The sequence below is a fragment of the Felis catus genome, chromosome D3 (assembly GCF_018350175.1).
Source record: "Felis catus isolate Fca126 chromosome D3, F.catus_Fca126_mat1.0, whole genome shotgun sequence".
Classification (NCBI taxonomy): domain Eukaryota; kingdom Metazoa; phylum Chordata; class Mammalia; order Carnivora; family Felidae; genus Felis; species Felis catus.
Genome location: NC_058379.1, coordinates 10,052,785 through 10,071,399, shown reverse-complemented (window position 1 = coordinate 10,071,399; position 18,615 = coordinate 10,052,785). Strand labels below are relative to the sequence as shown.

Genomic DNA, 18,615 nt, shown 5'->3' with positions numbered 1-18,615 from the left:
TCTCTCTCTCTCTCTCTCTCAAAAAAAAATTTTTTTTCTCAAAGCAATTTTAATGTGCGGCCAGGGTTGAGAACAACGACCCTAACTCGTATTCTGGTGTCCCCTCTTCTCATCACACGTATTTTCTTCATCTGATGAAAAAGCTCTTATGCGGAAGAGGAAGAATTCTTTTCCATTTCTCCAGAAGGCAGACTTCTAATCAGTCCAACCGAGCAAGGGTTACTCAGATGTACAGTGGGAATCAGATGTACCTCCTAAAAGAATTATTCTTGGAATTCATGTATCTTATTAATTTGGCAAATGTTTACGTGCCAGACACTGTGCTAAGCTCTGGTGGTACAAATGTGAATAAGATCTGGTTTCCCCCTGGTGCGCCAGGTCGGCTCAGTAGGTTAAGCGGCCGACTCTAGGTTTCAGCTCAAGTCCTTCTCTCCTAGTTTGTGAGTTCGAGCCCTGCATTGGGCTTCGTGCTGAGAGCATGTCTCTCTTCCTCTCTCTGCTCCTTTCCCTCCCTCGCGTGTGTGTATGTGCATGTACACACTCTGTCAAAATAATAAAAACTTAAAAAAAATTTTTTTCCCCTTTAGTACTCAGCTCGTTGAGAGACTGTAAATAACCCACATTATAGTCCTGTGGTGTTACACATATTGGAGTTACATAATTTCCTTTAATTTGATACATTTTTTTACATTTAAGAACAGTGATTTTTTTTTTCTCCTCTTACTAAAATATATGCTGAGTGTTTGAATAGATCACAGTATGGTAGTCTTTAAGTAGGTGATGCAATCAGTTAACAAAGTTCATCTCTTCAGAGATCTTTTTCTTTAGTCCTAACAAACGAATCATTGATCCATTCCTATTGAAACAGCAGATGCATTTTTCCTTCTAGCTTATAGCCGATCCTCTGATAGAGGCATGTACTAGACCTGGTGGACACACATGGAAGCTCATTCTGGAAAGGGGGAAAAAAAATAAGGAAATCAGATTTTTTTCAAAAGCAGGTGACCGAGCTGAATTTTGAAAGGTAGGACTTAGTGCGATGGGGTGAATATTCAGGCAACAAAAGCGGGCAGATAAAAAAAAAAAAAAATAGGACCCTGGTCATGGGGAAATGACAAAAGATGAGGAGAAAATCAGGCAGGGCCAGGTCGAGAGAGAACTTTCATGCAAGAATTGGAACCATGATTCCTTAGGTCCTGCATCCTCACCATTCTTTGTTGTTGTTGTTTGTTTAAGTTCTCTCTATCCCCAACATGGGGCTCAAACTCATGACCCTGAGATCAAGAGTTGCGTGCTCTTCTGACTGAGCCAGGCAGGCTCCCTGAATCTTCACAATTCTGGTAATCGTGCCGTCAGCAGCAGGGGTGTGAAGATGTGGGAGAAATCACTGGACCAAGTTGTACGGGGCTGATCCAAAGCCAAACAACCTGGAAACAAGGCAGGGCCCATTCTAGTTTTGTCACCAAGCTAGGGGCTAAAACTTCTAAATTAAAGCATGCAACTTAATCATGTTATCCGTTAAAGACCCTTTTTACAAATAGATGTTGAAAGAATTTGAACATGTGTATTTCTAGGACTGGATGGGGATATGCAGATTTGGGGTCTAATTCAATTGATAAGTGATCCACTTTTGATTTAGGCTTTTGTATTAGAGCTAGAATTCCATCCTTCCATTCACAATTCATTTACTTGGTTCACTTGAGATCTTCTATTCTGTGAATTGCCATATGCAATTATGCAATTCAATTTGGCCATGATTGCCATCTTCATAATGTGAAAAACGGGAAAACTTACAGAAGGACTTAAAAATTCACCCTAACATTTGAGAGGGTTTCTGTATTCTGTTGCCTTTCCTGAAAAGTTTTGTGTTGAGTTTGCAAGACCAGCCAGTTGATCTGCTTTGAAATAACAACCCAGGTATAAAGTCCTTTTTATGCTGACCGGTACATCTAATGAATTGGTTAATGTAGCCGATCAGGGAGTATAGTAATTCATCTGTTTGGAGCTTGAGTGATCCTGAGTTTCGGTGTATGTGCTGCCAAGGCAGGCATAGTCCTGAGTTTTAAGTATCCTTTCTTTTCGGAGAGTGAAAGGTTTTATTGTTTGTTCATAGCTCCCAGTATCTGCAGTGTCTTCCCTGTCCCACTACTCAATCTTCCCTCCTAAGCAGGAATCTAACCAGCCCCTACATTATTTGCTGCCAAAGTGCAACAGATGGAACTAGTCAGCTGATGTAAGGACTCTGTAGCCTGTGGTTTTCATGATTTTTTTTCTCAGATGTCCCCCAAATTTTAAATATATCACTCGTCACTATTTGTTTGACTACCAGTTATTTAAAAATAGCATTTGCTTTAGAAAAATCACCCCTGTAGTTATGATTGCTTAAATATGAACTCTTGAACTTACCACTTTTTTTTGTTTGTTTGTTTTAATGTTTATTTTTGAGAGAAAGAGAGACACAGAGATGGAGAGTGAGCGGGGGGGGGGGGGGGGGGGGGGAGGTGCAGAGAGGAGGACACAGAATCTGAAGCAGGCTCCAGGCTCTGAGCTGTCGGTACAGAGCCCGGTGTGCAGCTCAAACTCAAGGACTGTGAGATCGTGACCTGAGCTGAAGTTGGATCCTTAACTGACTGAGCCACCCAGGCACCCCTGTTTCTTTTTCTTTCTCTTTTTTTTCCCACTATTTTTTTTTTAAACAGAAAACCCGTGTTTCTATTACCACAAATACTAATGACATTCTAAATTGAACAAGCGTGTTTTACATAGTCCTAATTATAGGGTATATATAATTAGTTTTTTTAATGTTTATTTTTGAGACAGATTGTGAGTGGGGGAGAGGCAGAGAGAAAGAGGGAGACAGACTCCGAAGCAGGCTCCAGGCTCCGAGCTGTCAGCACAGAGCCCAATGTGGGGCTCGAACTCCCGAACTGCAAGATCATGACCCAAGCCGAAGTCAGATGTTTAACCGACTGAGCCACCCAGGCGCCCCAGGGCATATACAATTCTTATACCGCTTTTTTGTTTGGTTTCAACTTTTTTTTAGTTACTGCATAATATTCCATTGTCCTATGTTATCTTTAAGTTTACTTACTTTGAGAGCAAGAGTGAAAGAGAGCAAGAGCATAGGCAGAGAGAGAATCCCAAGCAGGCTCCTCACCATCCACGCAGAGCCTAACATGGGGCTCAAGACCACAAACTATGAGATCATAACTTGAGCAGAAATCAAGAGTTGGATGCTCAACCAACTGAGCCACCCAGGTGCCCCTAATATCATGTTTTAATTGAACACTTTTTAAAATTTTAATTTTTATTTTATTTTTATTTTATTTTTATTTTATTTTTTAATTTTTTGTTAAGGTTTACTTTTGAGAGAGAGAGCATGAGAGGCAGAGAGAGAAGGAGACACAGAGCCCAAAGCAGGCTCCAGGCTCTGAGCTGTCAGCACAGAGCCCAATGCAGGGCTCAAACTCACGGACCGTGAGATCATGATCTGAGCTGAACTCGGACGCTCAACCAACTGAGCCACCCGGGTGCCCCATTAAATTTTTATTTTTCTAGTTTCATTTATTTTTAAGTAATCTGCGCTCATTGTGGGGCTTCAACTCACAACCCTGAGATTGAGTTGCATGTTCCACCAACTGAGCAAGCCAGGTGCCCCCAATTTATTTTACTATAATTCCTATTTTCTTTCTTTCTTTTTGATTTTATTCTTAAGTAATCTGTACACCCAATGTGGGACTCGAACTCCCAACACTGAAATCGAGTTGCATGCTGTACCGACTAAGCTAGCCAGCCAGCCACCCCTGAACACTGCCCTTTAGATGTTGAGATTGCTTCTGTTCTTTCCACTCAAATAAAACCGTAGTGAACATTTCTGTATATTTTATTTCTGGAATTTTTTTTTTTTAGGGTAAATTCTTAGAAATGAGATTACTTTATTTCTTTCAGAGGTAGGCTCTAATAGATCTTTTAATTTCTTGACCCTTTTAGAGACTTCCATCCCTATTCCAAACAGTGAAGTAGATGGATATTGATGTTTACATTCAGGGGAATGCAGTAGTTCATGCCCTAATCTTTTCTGTTAATTATTGGTTTAGTTAATTTCTTTATATATAACATGCTCTACTACTTGAAAAGCCTCTCTGTGCTTTTTCTTACTACCACAATTACTTGAAATGCATGTTGGCATTTCATATTTTACATCATGGCTGGCAGGTGTATGTTCGTGTATTTTTCCATGTGGAAGATGGAAAGAAATTGGCTGAAGTGAGCAGACCCTCTATAACTGCTCTTAGGTCAAATACTGGAATTTTGTTCAAAGCTAGATTTGGCTGGCAAATTCTACCCTGTTGGGCTTTCTAGAATGATTGTTGTTTTAGCTTAAACTTGTGTGTGTCACCTATGATTTTTAAAAAGTACTTTAAGGCTACAAGTCGCTTTGAAAGTCCTTCCTTGCGTTGGGTGACTTCATTATCACCAAAGTACAGTTAGTGACCCTTCCTTCTGATTAAGGATGACGGGGATCTTCCTTGTGTCTTAAATAGCTTTCCCCCTTCTTAAAGAAAAAAGTATTCCTTTTCTAAGGACATTCTGGTCTTCGGTCTACTTCGAGCAGTTACTGAGAGCAGTGGTTTTATAGCAGGATCTGAGACCAATCATTTAATATTCATAAGTACCAGAATAGATCCTTCATAGCGGACTCACTAAAACTCCGAGGTATGAGGTCTTTGAGCTGATGTTTGGCCATGACCTTCAAACTTAGAATTCTGAAAAACAGCCATGTAGCGCACAGTTCTTAGTTTTTCTAAGGGGCCATTGGAATGGACAATGCTGAGTAGTCTAATGGATTTCTGAAAGCATAGTGTGCTTTAGATACTGCTAAATCAATAAACACAAGTCACTTAAGTGTGTATATTATATAATATTTGGTTAATTATAACTCAGATCCTTTCAGAATATTTGTCTTTCAAGTGGAATGCCAAAATATAACCAAAGTACTTATAAAAATAGAATCACAAAAAAGTGCAGAAGTATATTAGTTTTTTTTTTTTTTTCAGCTAGTCTTAATATTTGGAGTTAGGTATAGATTCTGTCATATTTTATGAACCATGAAATACCACATTTTAGAACCTCTTATGTTTAAGATTGATAATAAAAAGAAATAGCTGAATTTAATGTTACTAAGCTCTTTGATTCTTGAGTAATAAAAGCCTGTATTGAATCTTTAACAGTTACTTCATATAACTTAAGGAGATGATCAGTGTACCATAAGTAAAAACGTATGTAGAAGACATGTATGTCAAAGAGTTGTATTCAGTAGAAATTACAAAACAATATTGGAAAGGCTTGTAAAAATGCAACAAAACTTGTTTTAGATGTTCATAGCTGGAAAGCAAATTTAAAGTTTTGTGATTTTCTTTTTTGTTTTTTTTTTTTTAACAACCTTGAAAAATACCTTGGTCTTTGGTGGTTGATTTTATTTCATTCTTTTTACGTTTATTTCTTTTGTGAGAGCGTGTGTGTGCGCGCAAGCCAGGGAGGGGCAGAGAGAGAATCCTCAGCAGGCTCCACACTGTTGGCACAGATCCCAACTTGTGTGTAGGCTCAGTCTCACACACAATGAGATCATGACTTGAGCGGAAATCAAGAGTAGGGCACTTAATCAACTGAGCCACCTAAGTGCCCCTCATTGTTGATTTTAATATTGGAGGTTGGTTACTGACTTTTGAGTTGATATCCTTAAAGGAAAAAAAAAAAACAAAAGGGCAGTCTACCTTCCTTGGATGTGATTACAGCTTCAAGGTAGATGGTTGCCCTTGAAATAACAAGCACCTTTAAAAAAAATGATATCTTTCTGCTGTGTGAAAAATAAAAGGGTGATTTATGTTTGAATCCAGACAAAAGGTAGAAAAACAGTTTGTGACTTGATGTTAAGACCTTTAATCATTATTTGTTTGATCCTGTTGTATTAAAAACTAAGGGGGCTCCTGGGTGGCTCAGCCAGTTGAGCGTCCGACTTCAGCTCAGGTCATGATCTCACGGCTCGTGGGTTTGAGCCCTGCATCAGGCTCTGTGCTGACCGCTTGCTCAGAGTCTGGAAGCTGCTTCAGATTCTGTGTTTCCTTCTCTCTCTGCTCTTCCCCCGCTCGCGCTCTGTCTCACTGTCTCTCAAAAATAAATGTAAAAAAAAATTTTTTTAAACTAAAAACTAACTAAAAGTGGCCCTAGTTCTTAATTTTAACGTGACCTGCAATAGCTTTACCCAGTAAAATCTAGTTTAATACAGATCTAACCTGGTTGGAATTTTTTTCCATTTGTTTAAAAATTATCGTACAGTGAAATTGACCTTTTCAGAAGGTATACTGTTGTATGAATTTTAACACATGTATAGATTCACATCACAACCACCACCAGGATACAGAACCCTTTGTTCATTCCAAAAAACTTCTTCATACCATTCCTATATAATCATAATCTGACTGTTCCCCCTAACCTCTGGCAATCCCTGATCTCTTCTTCATCATGATAGTTCTTTTTTTTTTCCAGAAAGTCATGTAAATGGAATCAAACCGATGCGACCTTTTGAAATTGGCTGCTTGTACTCAACAAAATGCCATCGAGATTCATTGAAGTTGTGTGTATCCGTTTTTATTGCTAAGTCATTGGTTGAAATTTTATTGTTTACTTATTTAACTTTTTAAATTTATATCCAAGTTTAGTTAGCATACAGGGCAACAGTGATTTCAGGAGTAGATTCCTTAATGCCCCTTACCCATTTAGCCCATTCCCCCCTCCCACAATCCCTCCAGTAACCCTCTGTTTGTTCTCCCTATAGGAGTCTCTTTTGTTTTGTCCCCCTCCCTGTTTTTGTTATTTTTGTTCCCCTTCCCTTATGTTCATCTGTTTTGTCTCTTAAAGTCCTCCTATGAGTGAAGTCATATGATATTTGTTTTTCTCTAATTTCGCTTAGCATAATACCCTCTAGTTCCATCTATGTAGTTGCAAATGGCAAGATTTCATTCTTTTTGATTACCTAGTAATACTACACACACACACACACACACACACACACACACCCCACATACACACACACACACACACACACACACACACACACACACACACCACATCTTCTTTATCCAATCATCCATCAGTGGACATTTGGGCTCTTTCCATACTTTGGCTATTGTTGATAGTGCTGCTATAAACATTGGGATGCACGTGTCCCTTCAAAACAGCACAACTGTATCCCTTGGATAAATACCTAGTAGTGCAATTGCTGGGTCATAGGGTAGTTCTATTTTTAATTTTTTTTGAGGAACCTCCATACTGTTTTCCAGAGTGGCTGCACCAGTTTGCATTCCCACCAGCAGTGCAAAAGAGATCCTTTTTCTCTGCATTCTCACCGACATCTTTGTTGCCTGAGTTGTTAATGTTAGCCATTCTGACAGGTGTGAGGTGGTATCTCATTGTGGTTTTGATTTGTATTTCCCGGATGATGAGTGATGTGGAGCATTTTTTCATGTGTCAGTTGGCTATCTGGATGTCTTCTGTGGAGAAGTGTCTATTCATGTTTTTTGCCCATTTCTTCACTGGATTGATTATTTGTTTTTTGGGTGTTGAGTTTGGTAAGTTCTTTATAAGTTTTGGATACTAAACCTGTATCTGACCTGTTGTTTGCAGATATGTTCTCCCATTCCATGGGTTGCTGATTGTTTACTTTGCTGTGCAGAAGCTTTTTATTTTGATGAGTTCATTTGCTTTTGTTTCCCTTGCTTCCAGACACATATTGAGTAAGAAGTTGCTGCGGCCGAGGTCAAAGAGGCTTTTGCCTGCTTTCTCCTCGAGGATTTTGATGGCTTTCTGTTTTACATTGAGGTCTTTCATCCATTTTCAGTTTATTTTTGTGTATGGTGTAAGAAAGTGGTCCAGGTTCATTTTTCTGCATGTTCCTCTCCAGCTTTCCCAGATCCATTTGCTGAAGAGACGGTCTTTATTCCTTTGGATATTCTTTCCCGTTTTGTCAAAGATGGGTTGACCATATGTTTGTGGGTCCATTTCTGGGTTCTCTGTGCTGTTCCATTGATCTGAGTGTCTGCTTTTGTGCCATGAAACTTTATTTTTTTTAATATATTTTTTTAAGTTTGAGCGTGTGAGCAAGCGAGCAAAGCAGGGTTGGGGGGGGTGGGGGAGACAGACTTCCAAGCAGGCTCTGCACTGTCAGCACAGAGCCCAATGTGGGGTTAGAACTCACACATTGTGAAATCATGACCTGAGCCAAAACCAAGAGTGGAATGCTTTGCCAACTGAGCTACCCAGGTGCTCCTGTTGGTTGAAATTGGCTGGCACTGAAGTTCAAACTGCTTTTTTTTTTTTTTTTTTTTTAAACTATGAACTGTTTTCAGATACACGAAATATGTTTTTGGAATTGGAATTTGGTTTTTATTTATAAGTAGGCTCCACACCCAACGTGGGGCTTGAACCCACAACCCTGAGATCAAATCACATGCTCTATTGACTGAGCCAGTCAGGCGCCCTGGAATGTGTCTTTTTAAACTGAACATTTTTTCACTTCAGTGACTTGCGTGTATGGCTAAGCAAGGCAGATACAGGGTTTACATTGTTCTGGAAGTTCTTGTTATTTTATTGGGTTATTTTGAAGGGCAAAATTTGAGGTAGTAAAATTATTTTGCAGGTTTCTGAGAGAAATAAAGTGAACTATATAACCTTTTAAAATGTCAGTGCCAATGACAAATTTTTTTTTTTTTTTTTTTTTTTTTTTTTTTTTTTGCTTTTATTTCAAACCTCTTCCCACCCTTTTTTGGGCTACTGAGAAACAGATTCCTCTGGCCCCTGATATTGTTTTAATGTGTTTGCTCCTAGAGTGTCCTCCGTTGTTGCTTACAGTAGTTTGTTCATTTTTTTAGTTTTTGTCTTTTCAAAACTTTTTAAAATTTTATTTTATTTTTAATTTACATCCAAATTAGTTAGCATATAGTGCAACAATGATTTCAGGAGTAGGTTCCTTAATGCCCCTTACCCATTTCTTACCCTTAGCCCATCCCCCCTCTCACAACCCCTCCAGTAACCCTCAGTTTGTTCTCCATATTTGAGTCTCTTCTGTTTTGTCCCCCTTCCTGTTTTTATATGATTTTTGTTTCCCTTCCCTAATGTTCATCTGTTTTGTCTCTTAAAGTTCTCATTTGAGTGAAGTCCTGACTTTTGTCTTTCTCTGACTAATTTCACTTAGCATAATACCCTCCAGTTCCATCCACATAGTTGCAAATGGCAAGATTTCATTCTTTTTGATTGCTGAGTAATATTCCGTGTGTGTGTGTGTGTGTGTGTGTGTGTGTGTGTGTGTGTGTGTGTGTGTGTAATATGTATACTACATCTTCTTGATCCACTCATCCATTGATGGACATTTGGGCTCTTTCCATACGTTGGCTATTGTTGATAGTACTGCTATAAACATGGGGGTGCATGTGTCCCTTCGAAACAGCACACCTGTATCCCATGGATAAATGCCTAATAGTGTAATTGCTGGGTCGTAGGGTAGTTCTATTTTTATTTTTTTGAGGAACCTCCATACTTTTTTCCAGAGTGGCTGCACCAGCTTGCACTCCCACAGTAGTTTGTTCATTTTAACCTAGTTGAATTCATATGCGCAAACTTTTGGCATCACGAAGTTTAATTCATTTATTTTTAAAAGTTTATTTTATTTGAAAGTGAGCACATGTGTGCGTGCAAGCCTGAGAGGGGGCAAGGGTCGGGGAGAAAGCGAGAGTGAGAATCCCAAGCAGTCTTAGCACCATCAGTGCTCGGATATCAGAAGTTCTTGACCTGAGCTGAAATGGAGTTGGTTGCTCAACCAAATGAACCACCCAGCAGGCCCTAATTCTATTCTTTTAAAAATAATTTTAATGTGTATTTACTTGAGAGCGAGAGAGAGAGAGCGAGAGAGAGAGCGAGAGCGAGAGGGAGCGAGAGCGAGAGAGAGAGGGAGGGAGGGAGGGAGGGAGCGAGGGAGGGAGGGAGCGAGCGAGAGAGGGAGCGAGCGAGCAAGAGAGAGTGTGTGAGCAAGGGGAGGGGCAGAGGGAGGGAGACACAATCCGAAGCAGGCTCCAGGCTCTGAGCTGTCAGCACAGAGCCTGACGCGGGGCTCTAACTCACAAACTGAGATCATGACCTGAGCCTAAGTTCGACGCTTAACTGACTGAGCACCCCCCCCCCCCATAATTCTCTATTTTGATAGCTGGTTCCTTCATTGATTGAGGATTTAGTGGTTTTATTTCCCTAGTTGCTGAAGATCTAGAGAAGCTCTCCTGGTAATTGTAGGTTTTGGCAAGAAACTAGTAGTGATTCCTCTGTCCGTATAAATCTGAATAAATCTATACCATGTCACCGACTGAAATAATGGATTAACAGTAGTAAAAATGGAGTGTTCTTCAAAATCAAAGAACCATAAACTATCAATTATTGACTAGGTATATTCGATTTTGAAGATAAAACTTCTTTCTTTTCACGTATAATCCACCTGGTAAGCGGAGTCAGACTTACATGATAACTCGAGCATTTAATTAAGATTTGTACCTCCATTTTCTAGAGCAAAGTAATTTCTGAATTCCACACTTCACTATTTTTATGATTTGGGCTCTCTGAGTCAGGTCTGATCTTACTTTTAATTGGAGCACTAGCAGAAACGCCACAAGGAGAAAAATCTCCATCAGCAACTACCTGGCTTTATGGCACATATTTTCACATGTGGCCGCAGTTACGATGGTTTACGTGGACTGTTTTTAGACACCATTGGCTAGACTTGCTTCCGCAGGTGAAAGCGGTGGTGAAAACCATGCACACGAACTTCTTTGTTTGTTTGTTTGTTTCCTCCCTTAGATTTTAACATTTGAGACCAAGAACCCGACGGAATTAGCCGAACGTTTGCGCTCTGTGTGTGGCAATCAGAGCAACGCCTACGCCCGCCTGCTGGAATACCGCCTGAACGCCTTGCGAGGACTGTGGAATGCCCAGCGCCAGCTGGCCTTGGAGGAGCAGCACGAGAGAGAGAGTTCAGGTGACGAAGAGACCCTGGCCCTGCTCAAACGCCAGGGCTTGCTGCAGCAACCCGAGCAGGCGCCCTTCACGTCTCGGATGGGGCTCCTGCTGGTCTTCCCCCTCATTCAGTCCCAGAGCAGAACGGACCCCTCCCTCTGTAACATAACTGCCGAGGTGCTATTGAACTGCCTTCGCGACTGCCAGCCTTTGAGCCTGACCAAGGAGCCCGCCGACTGTCTCAATGGCATCGAAACTCTGCTGTGCTCCTGGCTGGAGGACGCTCCCGACACGGGCCGACACGTCCCACATAAGCAAAAGGAAAATGCTGCTGCCGCTCTGGTGGCGTTAGCATGTGCCAGGTAAGGGCAGTCAGACGTACCGCCTGCTGACGTGCTGCCGGGGGGGGGGGCGTGAGTAAGAGGGCAGGCCCGTTTGCTGAAGTCGTCGCGTCCAGGAGGCCTTCTTGGTTGGCAGCATTGGATTCCCCAGCCTTGACCGCGCAGAAGATGCCGTCACCGAAACTTGGCACCAGGAACCCCCAGCTGGAGGCTAAAGCTCCAGTTTTTGCTGTCTGCTCTCCCGTGATAAAGCTGAAACCGTTTAAAATGGAGAGCCAACCCTTGCGGTTATCTACTCGCCCCTTGGATGATGAGCGTTTTTGGAGCAGTAGTTAGTGGGGGTGACATATCTGTATCTCTCCTGGGAGGACGGTCAGAAAACTTGTAGTGCTTTTAATTTTTTTTTTTTCCACGGGTGTCTCTAAGGAGCGTGTCGGCAAGTGAGTGGGTTATTATCTGGACTCAGTCCCACAGATTTGGTCACAAGTTCTGTTTCTGGACCCTGATGCTTCCGTTAGTTTAATGGAAAGATTTCTCTGTATATGTCCGATTTAATAGCGTGCCATCCTTTGTGTGTAAGCTGATGTTCCTGATTTCGTATCAATAGGAAATGTGCTCGGAGTGACTTTTCCAGGAGAGGATTTCCACGTTGTCCTGCCCGATAACTGTATGTTCATTGGCACATATTTGTGAGAAAAAGGTCCACTGCCCTTACTTCTAAGCTAGTTGTCTAGAGACCTGTTAGGGACCACGGTCTGACAGATTAGTGTCACTAGTTAATGTCACACCAATCTGTCCCTCTTCTTCAGAATTTTCTTTGAGTTCTTTTTTCTCTTTATCTTCTTTTTTTCTAATGTCTATTTTTGAGAGCGAGCACAAGCAGGAGAGGGGCAGAGAGGGAGACACAAAATCTGAAGCAGGCTGCAGGCTCTGAGCTGTCAGCATGGAGCCCGATGTGGGATTCGAATTCACAAGCTGTAAGATCATGACCTGAGCTTCATGAAGTCAAACACTTAAGTGAGTCACCCAGGAACACCCCCCTCCCCTTTGTTTTTTCTTTTCTTTTCCTTTTTTAAAGCCAAGTGTATGTGGGAAAATTCTTCTTGGAGGATCGTGAAGTTCTTAGCTATAAGACTTCTTTCCCTGTTTTTATGGTTTCAGAGTTGACCTTCAGATGGTTGACTATCAAGCTATTTTTTAAGGCAAGATGGCACCCGTATTTGTCAGTTTCTTTGCCCCGAGCAAACTGTCTTAGCCTAGTTTCAGATCCCTGAAGACTGTAGATTGTGGAAATCCTGACATGAGCTTAATTCTGGAGACATTACTGGGTGGTACCAAAAAGAAGTTCCCCTGGAAAGGCTTTATATTGGATTGATCTGTATTTTACAAGCCCTAAATAGATTTATTATTAATACAAAAATCTCATTTAGAGAAAATATGCTTTTAGGTAGAACTGTCTTAAGGCAGATTTAGAATGTTAGGAATAATCATCAGCTCTTGAATTTTAAACATTTTTTTGTAGTTATTGAACATAGGATCATAAACTTTACTTTTTGTGCCCACATTCAATCTGCTAGTTATTGGAATTGCTTCATGTGCTTGAGTTTCCAAATTCCACTCAGAAATGTTGAAATGAGTGTTTTTAGTTTCCTCTTGGTGTTTTTTTTTTTGTTTTTTTTTTGTTTTTTTTTTGTTTTTTTGTTTTTTTGTTTTTTTTTTGAGGGCACAAGTGAGTGAGGGGCAGAGAGAATCCCATAAGAGACAGAAGTGGGGCTCACTGGGGGTTCGTGTTTTACCCAAAGTGGCGTTCAAACTCACAGACTGTGTGATCATGACCTGAGCCGAAGTCAGATGCTTAACGACCAAGGCACCTAGGCACCCTTGTGTTGTTTTTAAAGATTGTTCCTATATTGTCTTGCCAATATTGCCCTCCGCCCTGGACTGTATTTACCTCAGAAGTCCTAAGCTTTTCAGTTGGGTTATCTACTTTAATGAAATTATTAGGGACCTAATTGAACTTCTGAGATTGATGCTTTCAAAGACCAAACATTTTCATATTTTGAAGATGTTTATTCGTTCAGCCAACTAACATTTATTGAACACCTTTGCCAGGAACCTTGCTAGGTTTTAGGAACATAGTGACTCATGGTTTCACACCTTGCAGTTGAATGGACTCCGGGCGATTCACCTTGTAAATAATTGTTGCTCACTTTCCGTGCGCAAGGTGCCCTTCTAGGCAGTGGGGATCCAGCAGTGAGCAAGATCATTGGTGCCTAAAATTGCAAAGTTGCCATGCATAAGATCACTTCAGAGAGGGCTGCTCATTTGTAGGAAGACCTAGCAGGATATGTTGCTACAGAATGACTAAGTGGAGGTGGGACAGCATTCGTCAGAGCCCAGGGAAGGCCTTACTGAAGTGGAGCAGAGGCCGGGAAGATGACAAAGAGCCAGCCAGTGACCGAGTGTCGTGGTCAAGAAAAGCAACAAGTGGCACAACTCGGGTGCTCTTTCTGTGCTTGGTGTAGTCGAGGGGACAGCAAGGTAACCAGCTGGGAGGCAGTGGGAGAGAAAAGGGACAGGAGAGGAGCTTGGCAGGGCTCAGATCCTGGAGGGGCTTAGGAACCAGGGAACCAGTGACTGTGTGGCAGGTAACTATACCTTACAGTTGGTTTCATGGCCTTAAATGTTCCAGTGTGCTTTTGCCCCTTTATTTCAACCTTGTTGCACCCCAGGGACATCTCCCTGTTGGAGAAATGAAGAAGCAAAAGTCCATAGGAATTAAGTGACAGGTTTGAGATGGGGCAGCTGGTGAGTGGCCGGACTCCCAGCTTAAGCATTTAGACCCTGTCTGCTGCCTTCCCTCTTTATATTGTATTGCTCTTTGGTTTTGATTCTTTGAACACCAGAAGTAGTGAAAGGGATGCTTAAGAGGAGGACTTTAAGCCTACTTGGTCCAGTGTCCGGAATTCTGTTTCTTTTAGGGTTGAGGTATAGGCTACCCAGCAATTAAAGCCTTGGCTAAGAGAATAAGGCAGTGATCCGAAGTCAGCCTATCTGATACAGGTGATCATTTCGTTCAGGAAATGTTCTGTGGTGATTTATACTTAGGATCTGGCCAGGTAAGTCCCATGCATCTTAAAAGCACCTTCTTTTAGATCCTGCTGACCATATTCTAGATTTCCCAGAGTCTTGAGTCTTGGGAACCAAAAGGAAATTGGGTAGTGGTGAGCTCTGTGAGTATTACAATCACATACTTCACAGCAAGGGAAGCAGAAGGAACACCTCTGAGCACAAAATCTTAATTGTTTGAGGCCTGGCTGGCTCAGTTGGTAGAGCCTGTGACTCTTGATGTCAGGGTCATGAGTTTGAGCCCCATGTTGGAGGCAGAGTTTACTTAATAAAAAAATTAAAAATTATTGGAATGTATTCCTCTTCAGTCATACTTAATGTGATGGGGTTTGGGGAGAGTTATGTAAAATGGATAAACTTAAAGATATTTAAAAACTAAGCTTGGAGGTGTCTGCGTGGCTTGGTTGGTTAAGCGCTTGACTCTCGGTTTCTGCTCTAGTCGTGGTCTCCTGGCTCATGAGATTGAACCCTGTTTTGGGCTTTGGGCTAACAGTGTGGAGCCTGCTTGGGATCCTCTCTCTCTCCCTCTCTCTGCTTCTCCCTAGCTCCTGTTTCTCTCTCTCTCTCTCTCTCTCTCTCTCTCTCTCTCTCTCTCTCTCTCTCAAAATAAATGAATGAATTTAAAAAATAAAACAAAAACTAAGCTTGGAAATACTGTTAGATTATTTATTAAATGTAACTGCCTTCTGTAAAATCTCTTTCCTAGGCTAGAGAAGGACTTGATGAAATGGTGTCCAAGCATAATCGCCACATGTTCTTTGTGTTTGAGCCTTCTGTTTTGAACTTTTGTGTTGGGGGGAACTTGTTTACAGATGCAAGGAGAACATCCTAATTGGCATAATTGGTGCTGCTCATAAAACTTTTTTTTTTTTTTATGTTTATTTTTGAGACAGAGAGAGACAGAGCATGAACGGGGGAGGGTCAGAGAGAGGGAGACACAGAATCTGAAACAGGCTCCAGGCTCTGAGCGGTCAGCACAGAGCCCGACGCGGGGCTCGAACTCACGGACCGCGAGATCGTGACCTGAGCCGAAGTCGGACGCTCAACCGACAGAGCCACCCAGGCGCCCCTCATAAAACTTTTTGTATGAGTCAGTGGTAATCTGTACGAATCAAGTATATTTTGTACAATACGTCTTCTGATTGGTGGAAACAGACCCCTTCTGGAACCTTCTCATGTGGCTAATAAAATCAACCTTCTTATTTAGCAGTTGTGACGATTTTCCTTCCTTTTATTTTCAGGGGATCATTGAAGACTTTTGTCCATACGGTCCATCTGTTACAGAAACAGACTGATCTGGGGTCCCTGCCTGTAGCCGATGTACTGTATAGGTAAGTTGTCACTTTGGATCCTTATCTTCTTCCTCCATGAGGGAGATTTGTACATAGTCTCTTTTAACAGGTAGAGCACTAAACTGCTTAATTAGTGATTCATATTTTAAAATAAGAATATTATCCTATTCATCTTAAGAGTTCTGTCTCCTCTTTCCTTTTTTTGAAAGTGTTCCTAGAACGTGTTGTTTTTCAGTTTCTATTTTGTTTTTTTAAAATGTAATCGCTTATAGTGAATTTTTATTATAGATTTTAAGATCTGTGAAAGTGTAAAGAAGAAACTGAAAATCATTTATAAGCTCATTACCCAAAGATAACCATTCCTAATGTTTTGGTGTATGTGCCTCCCAATCCTTACCCTAACTACCCCCCCTACATATATATAAAACCTATACATTTTATACACAACTGTACTTAAAATTTTTTTTAAATAAACATTTACTGCTTATTTTTGAGAGAGTGAGAGAGAGATAGTGGGAGTGGAGAAGGGGGGGAGAGAGAGAGGGAGACACAGAATGCGAAGCAGGCTCCAGGCTCTGAGCTGTCAGCACAGAGCCCAACGCGGGGCTCAAACCCACGAGTCGCGAGATCGTAACCTGAGCTGCAGTTGGACACTTAACCAACCGAGCCACCCAGGTGCCCCAGTGTTTATTTTTGATAGAACACAAGGTGGGGAGGAGAAGAAAGAGGGAGACCCAGAATCTGAAGCAGGCTCTAGGCTCTGAGCTGTTCGCACAGAGCCCGACGCGCGGCTTGAACCCACAGACCATGATGAGCTCATGATCTGAGCTGAAGTCGGTTGCCCAACTGACTGAGTCACCCAGGCGCCCCTATACACAGCTGTACTTTTATTATGTTTCTCTAAGCATGGATTTGTAATTTTAAATTTAAAAACATGACTGTTTTTTCCAGATACGTATTTGTTCAAAACTAGTTATCTGCTCTTAGAGATGACTTTCATTTTCTTGCTGAAATGGATAGTTTCCTTGTCTTCATGATTCTCCCGTCTCCCCGTTTTTAGGCTGTTGCTTTTGGAAGGGGGGCCTGGCTCCCCCTCCTGTTTGCTCGGTGGCAAACACATAGTATCGTGGGGGTATGAAGACATGTTGCCTGCACCAGATAGTAGCACCGGCTCCAGTTCTGAAAATAAAGGTAACATAGGGGTTTTGCTCCTGTGACTGAAATTAAGATGTGAAAAGAATGGCCTTGGATCATTGTGGCAAACGATTTGGGTAGAACTCTGTTCTCTTAACTAAAAGCGCTAGGATCCTATACAGTGAGTTCTTTGTCGGCTTTATCAGTAAAAGTATAAAAGCTGATGCTCAGGGAGGTAAGAAAATGGATAGGTTTTACTATCGCAAGGGAAAGGGATCATCCATACGCTTTAGCCGAGGAGCCATGAATTACTGCAGTGGACTCCTGGGTATTTGAGTTTGAGCCTGGGAGCCTTAAGTTAAATTTTTATGTCCATGAACAGAAGGTCAGATCTTGCTGCCTAAGCCTGATGCTGTTTCTTTTAGTAACTTACTATGTGTGTGTGGTTGAACCCTCTGTCCTAAAAGGGGCGGGACTGGGGGGAGACAAGATTGTTCAAAGGAGCATGGATTAAGTCTCTCCTTTAACAAAATGGGCTGGATTAAAATGTTTTTACACTTTCAGAAGTTTTCCATATCAGTTTATTGGGATCTCCGTGAAAATGGCAGAACTTCTCTTAATTGACCTTCACTTACCTGACTTGTTGGATGAAGGTGGCCTCTCCGTTTGTGTGGTAGAAGTAGTGAGCGGTGCCCCGGCACCCCAGGCAGGCTGCTTCTAGCTTCCTCCTGTGGAGGTGCAGCTCACCAAGAGTCTACCTTGCTCCCAAACCTGTTAGTTGTTGTAGCTGGTATTCTGTCATTAAACAACGTTATGTAACTGATGAAATAGGAATTTAAGACGCCCCAGGAAATTGTTTCTAAGACCTTCAGTTGTCTTCTGGAAAGACTCAAAGTGAATCTCTAAGAAATTTGAGATTACTTGCATTTCTCACCCTTGATGGGGAAACTTCCTGGACAGCCTTAAGGGCATGGGATGCAGTCTGAGAGGCAGGCCACCCCTGCACCTCTCATCCTGGGGCCCGTGTCTTTTCGTGTCCACTGTTGCTTCCAAATAGTCATGTGAGCTGGTAAAAGGAACCAATGGTAAAATGGATCTGATGCAACTAGAGTCAACAGGGGAAGCAAAAAGCCTGTAAAACCCAAGAAGTTCTTAAACATTATAGGCTGAAATTTACATCTTCAAATGAAACCAAACCCCTTTATTTTCTCCCTTTACTTCTTTTAGTATCTACCTTGGGGTAGTTTCTTATGGGGGATGATGGTGTTAAACTGGTCTGCTTGGTTTTCACTCCCTTGTACTTTTAGTTTTGCTTCCACCTAGAGAATATTTTTCTTAGAATTTAAAAAGTAACCTTATTTTTAATATGGAAACATCTAACAGATATAGAAGTTGAGAGGATGCTTTAGTCAACCCCTGGCACTCCTCACTTGGCTTCAACAAGTATCAACTCGGGGCCAATCTTCTCTGTCACTTTCACTCCCACCCCTTGTCAGACTCCTCAGAAGGCCTTAGGCCTCCATCTAAAGAGGAACGAATAAATGGATCTTTATAGGTTCCAAGTTAAAATACTTAAGGAAAGAAAATATTTTAAAAACGATTACTCACTTTAACGGTCTTTTGAAGAACCTAATAGTTACAAATTGTAGTTGTCTGGGATTCGTAGA

At 41.5% G+C, this 18,615-nt stretch overlaps 1 protein-coding gene across 12 annotated transcripts in view; it reads left to right on the top strand.

The window, feature by feature from the left end:
• HECTD4 (HECT domain E3 ubiquitin protein ligase 4) overlaps positions 1-18,615 on the top strand; it is a 192,405-nt gene that overhangs the window by 49,461 nt on the left and 124,329 nt on the right. For 11 of the 12 annotated variants that reach the window (XM_023241435.2, XM_045041851.1, XM_045041855.1 and 8 more), the window contains exons 2-4: positions 10,897-11,414; positions 15,764-15,853; positions 16,875-17,005. In XM_023241435.2, coding sequence (XP_023097203.2) covers positions 10,897-11,414; positions 15,764-15,853; positions 16,875-17,005 — 739 coding nt within the window. Of the gene's footprint in view, positions 1-6,571; positions 6,635-10,896; positions 11,415-15,763; positions 15,854-16,874; positions 17,006-18,615 lie in introns of those variants that run through there. The other variant, XM_045041854.1, reaches the window with a different exon arrangement.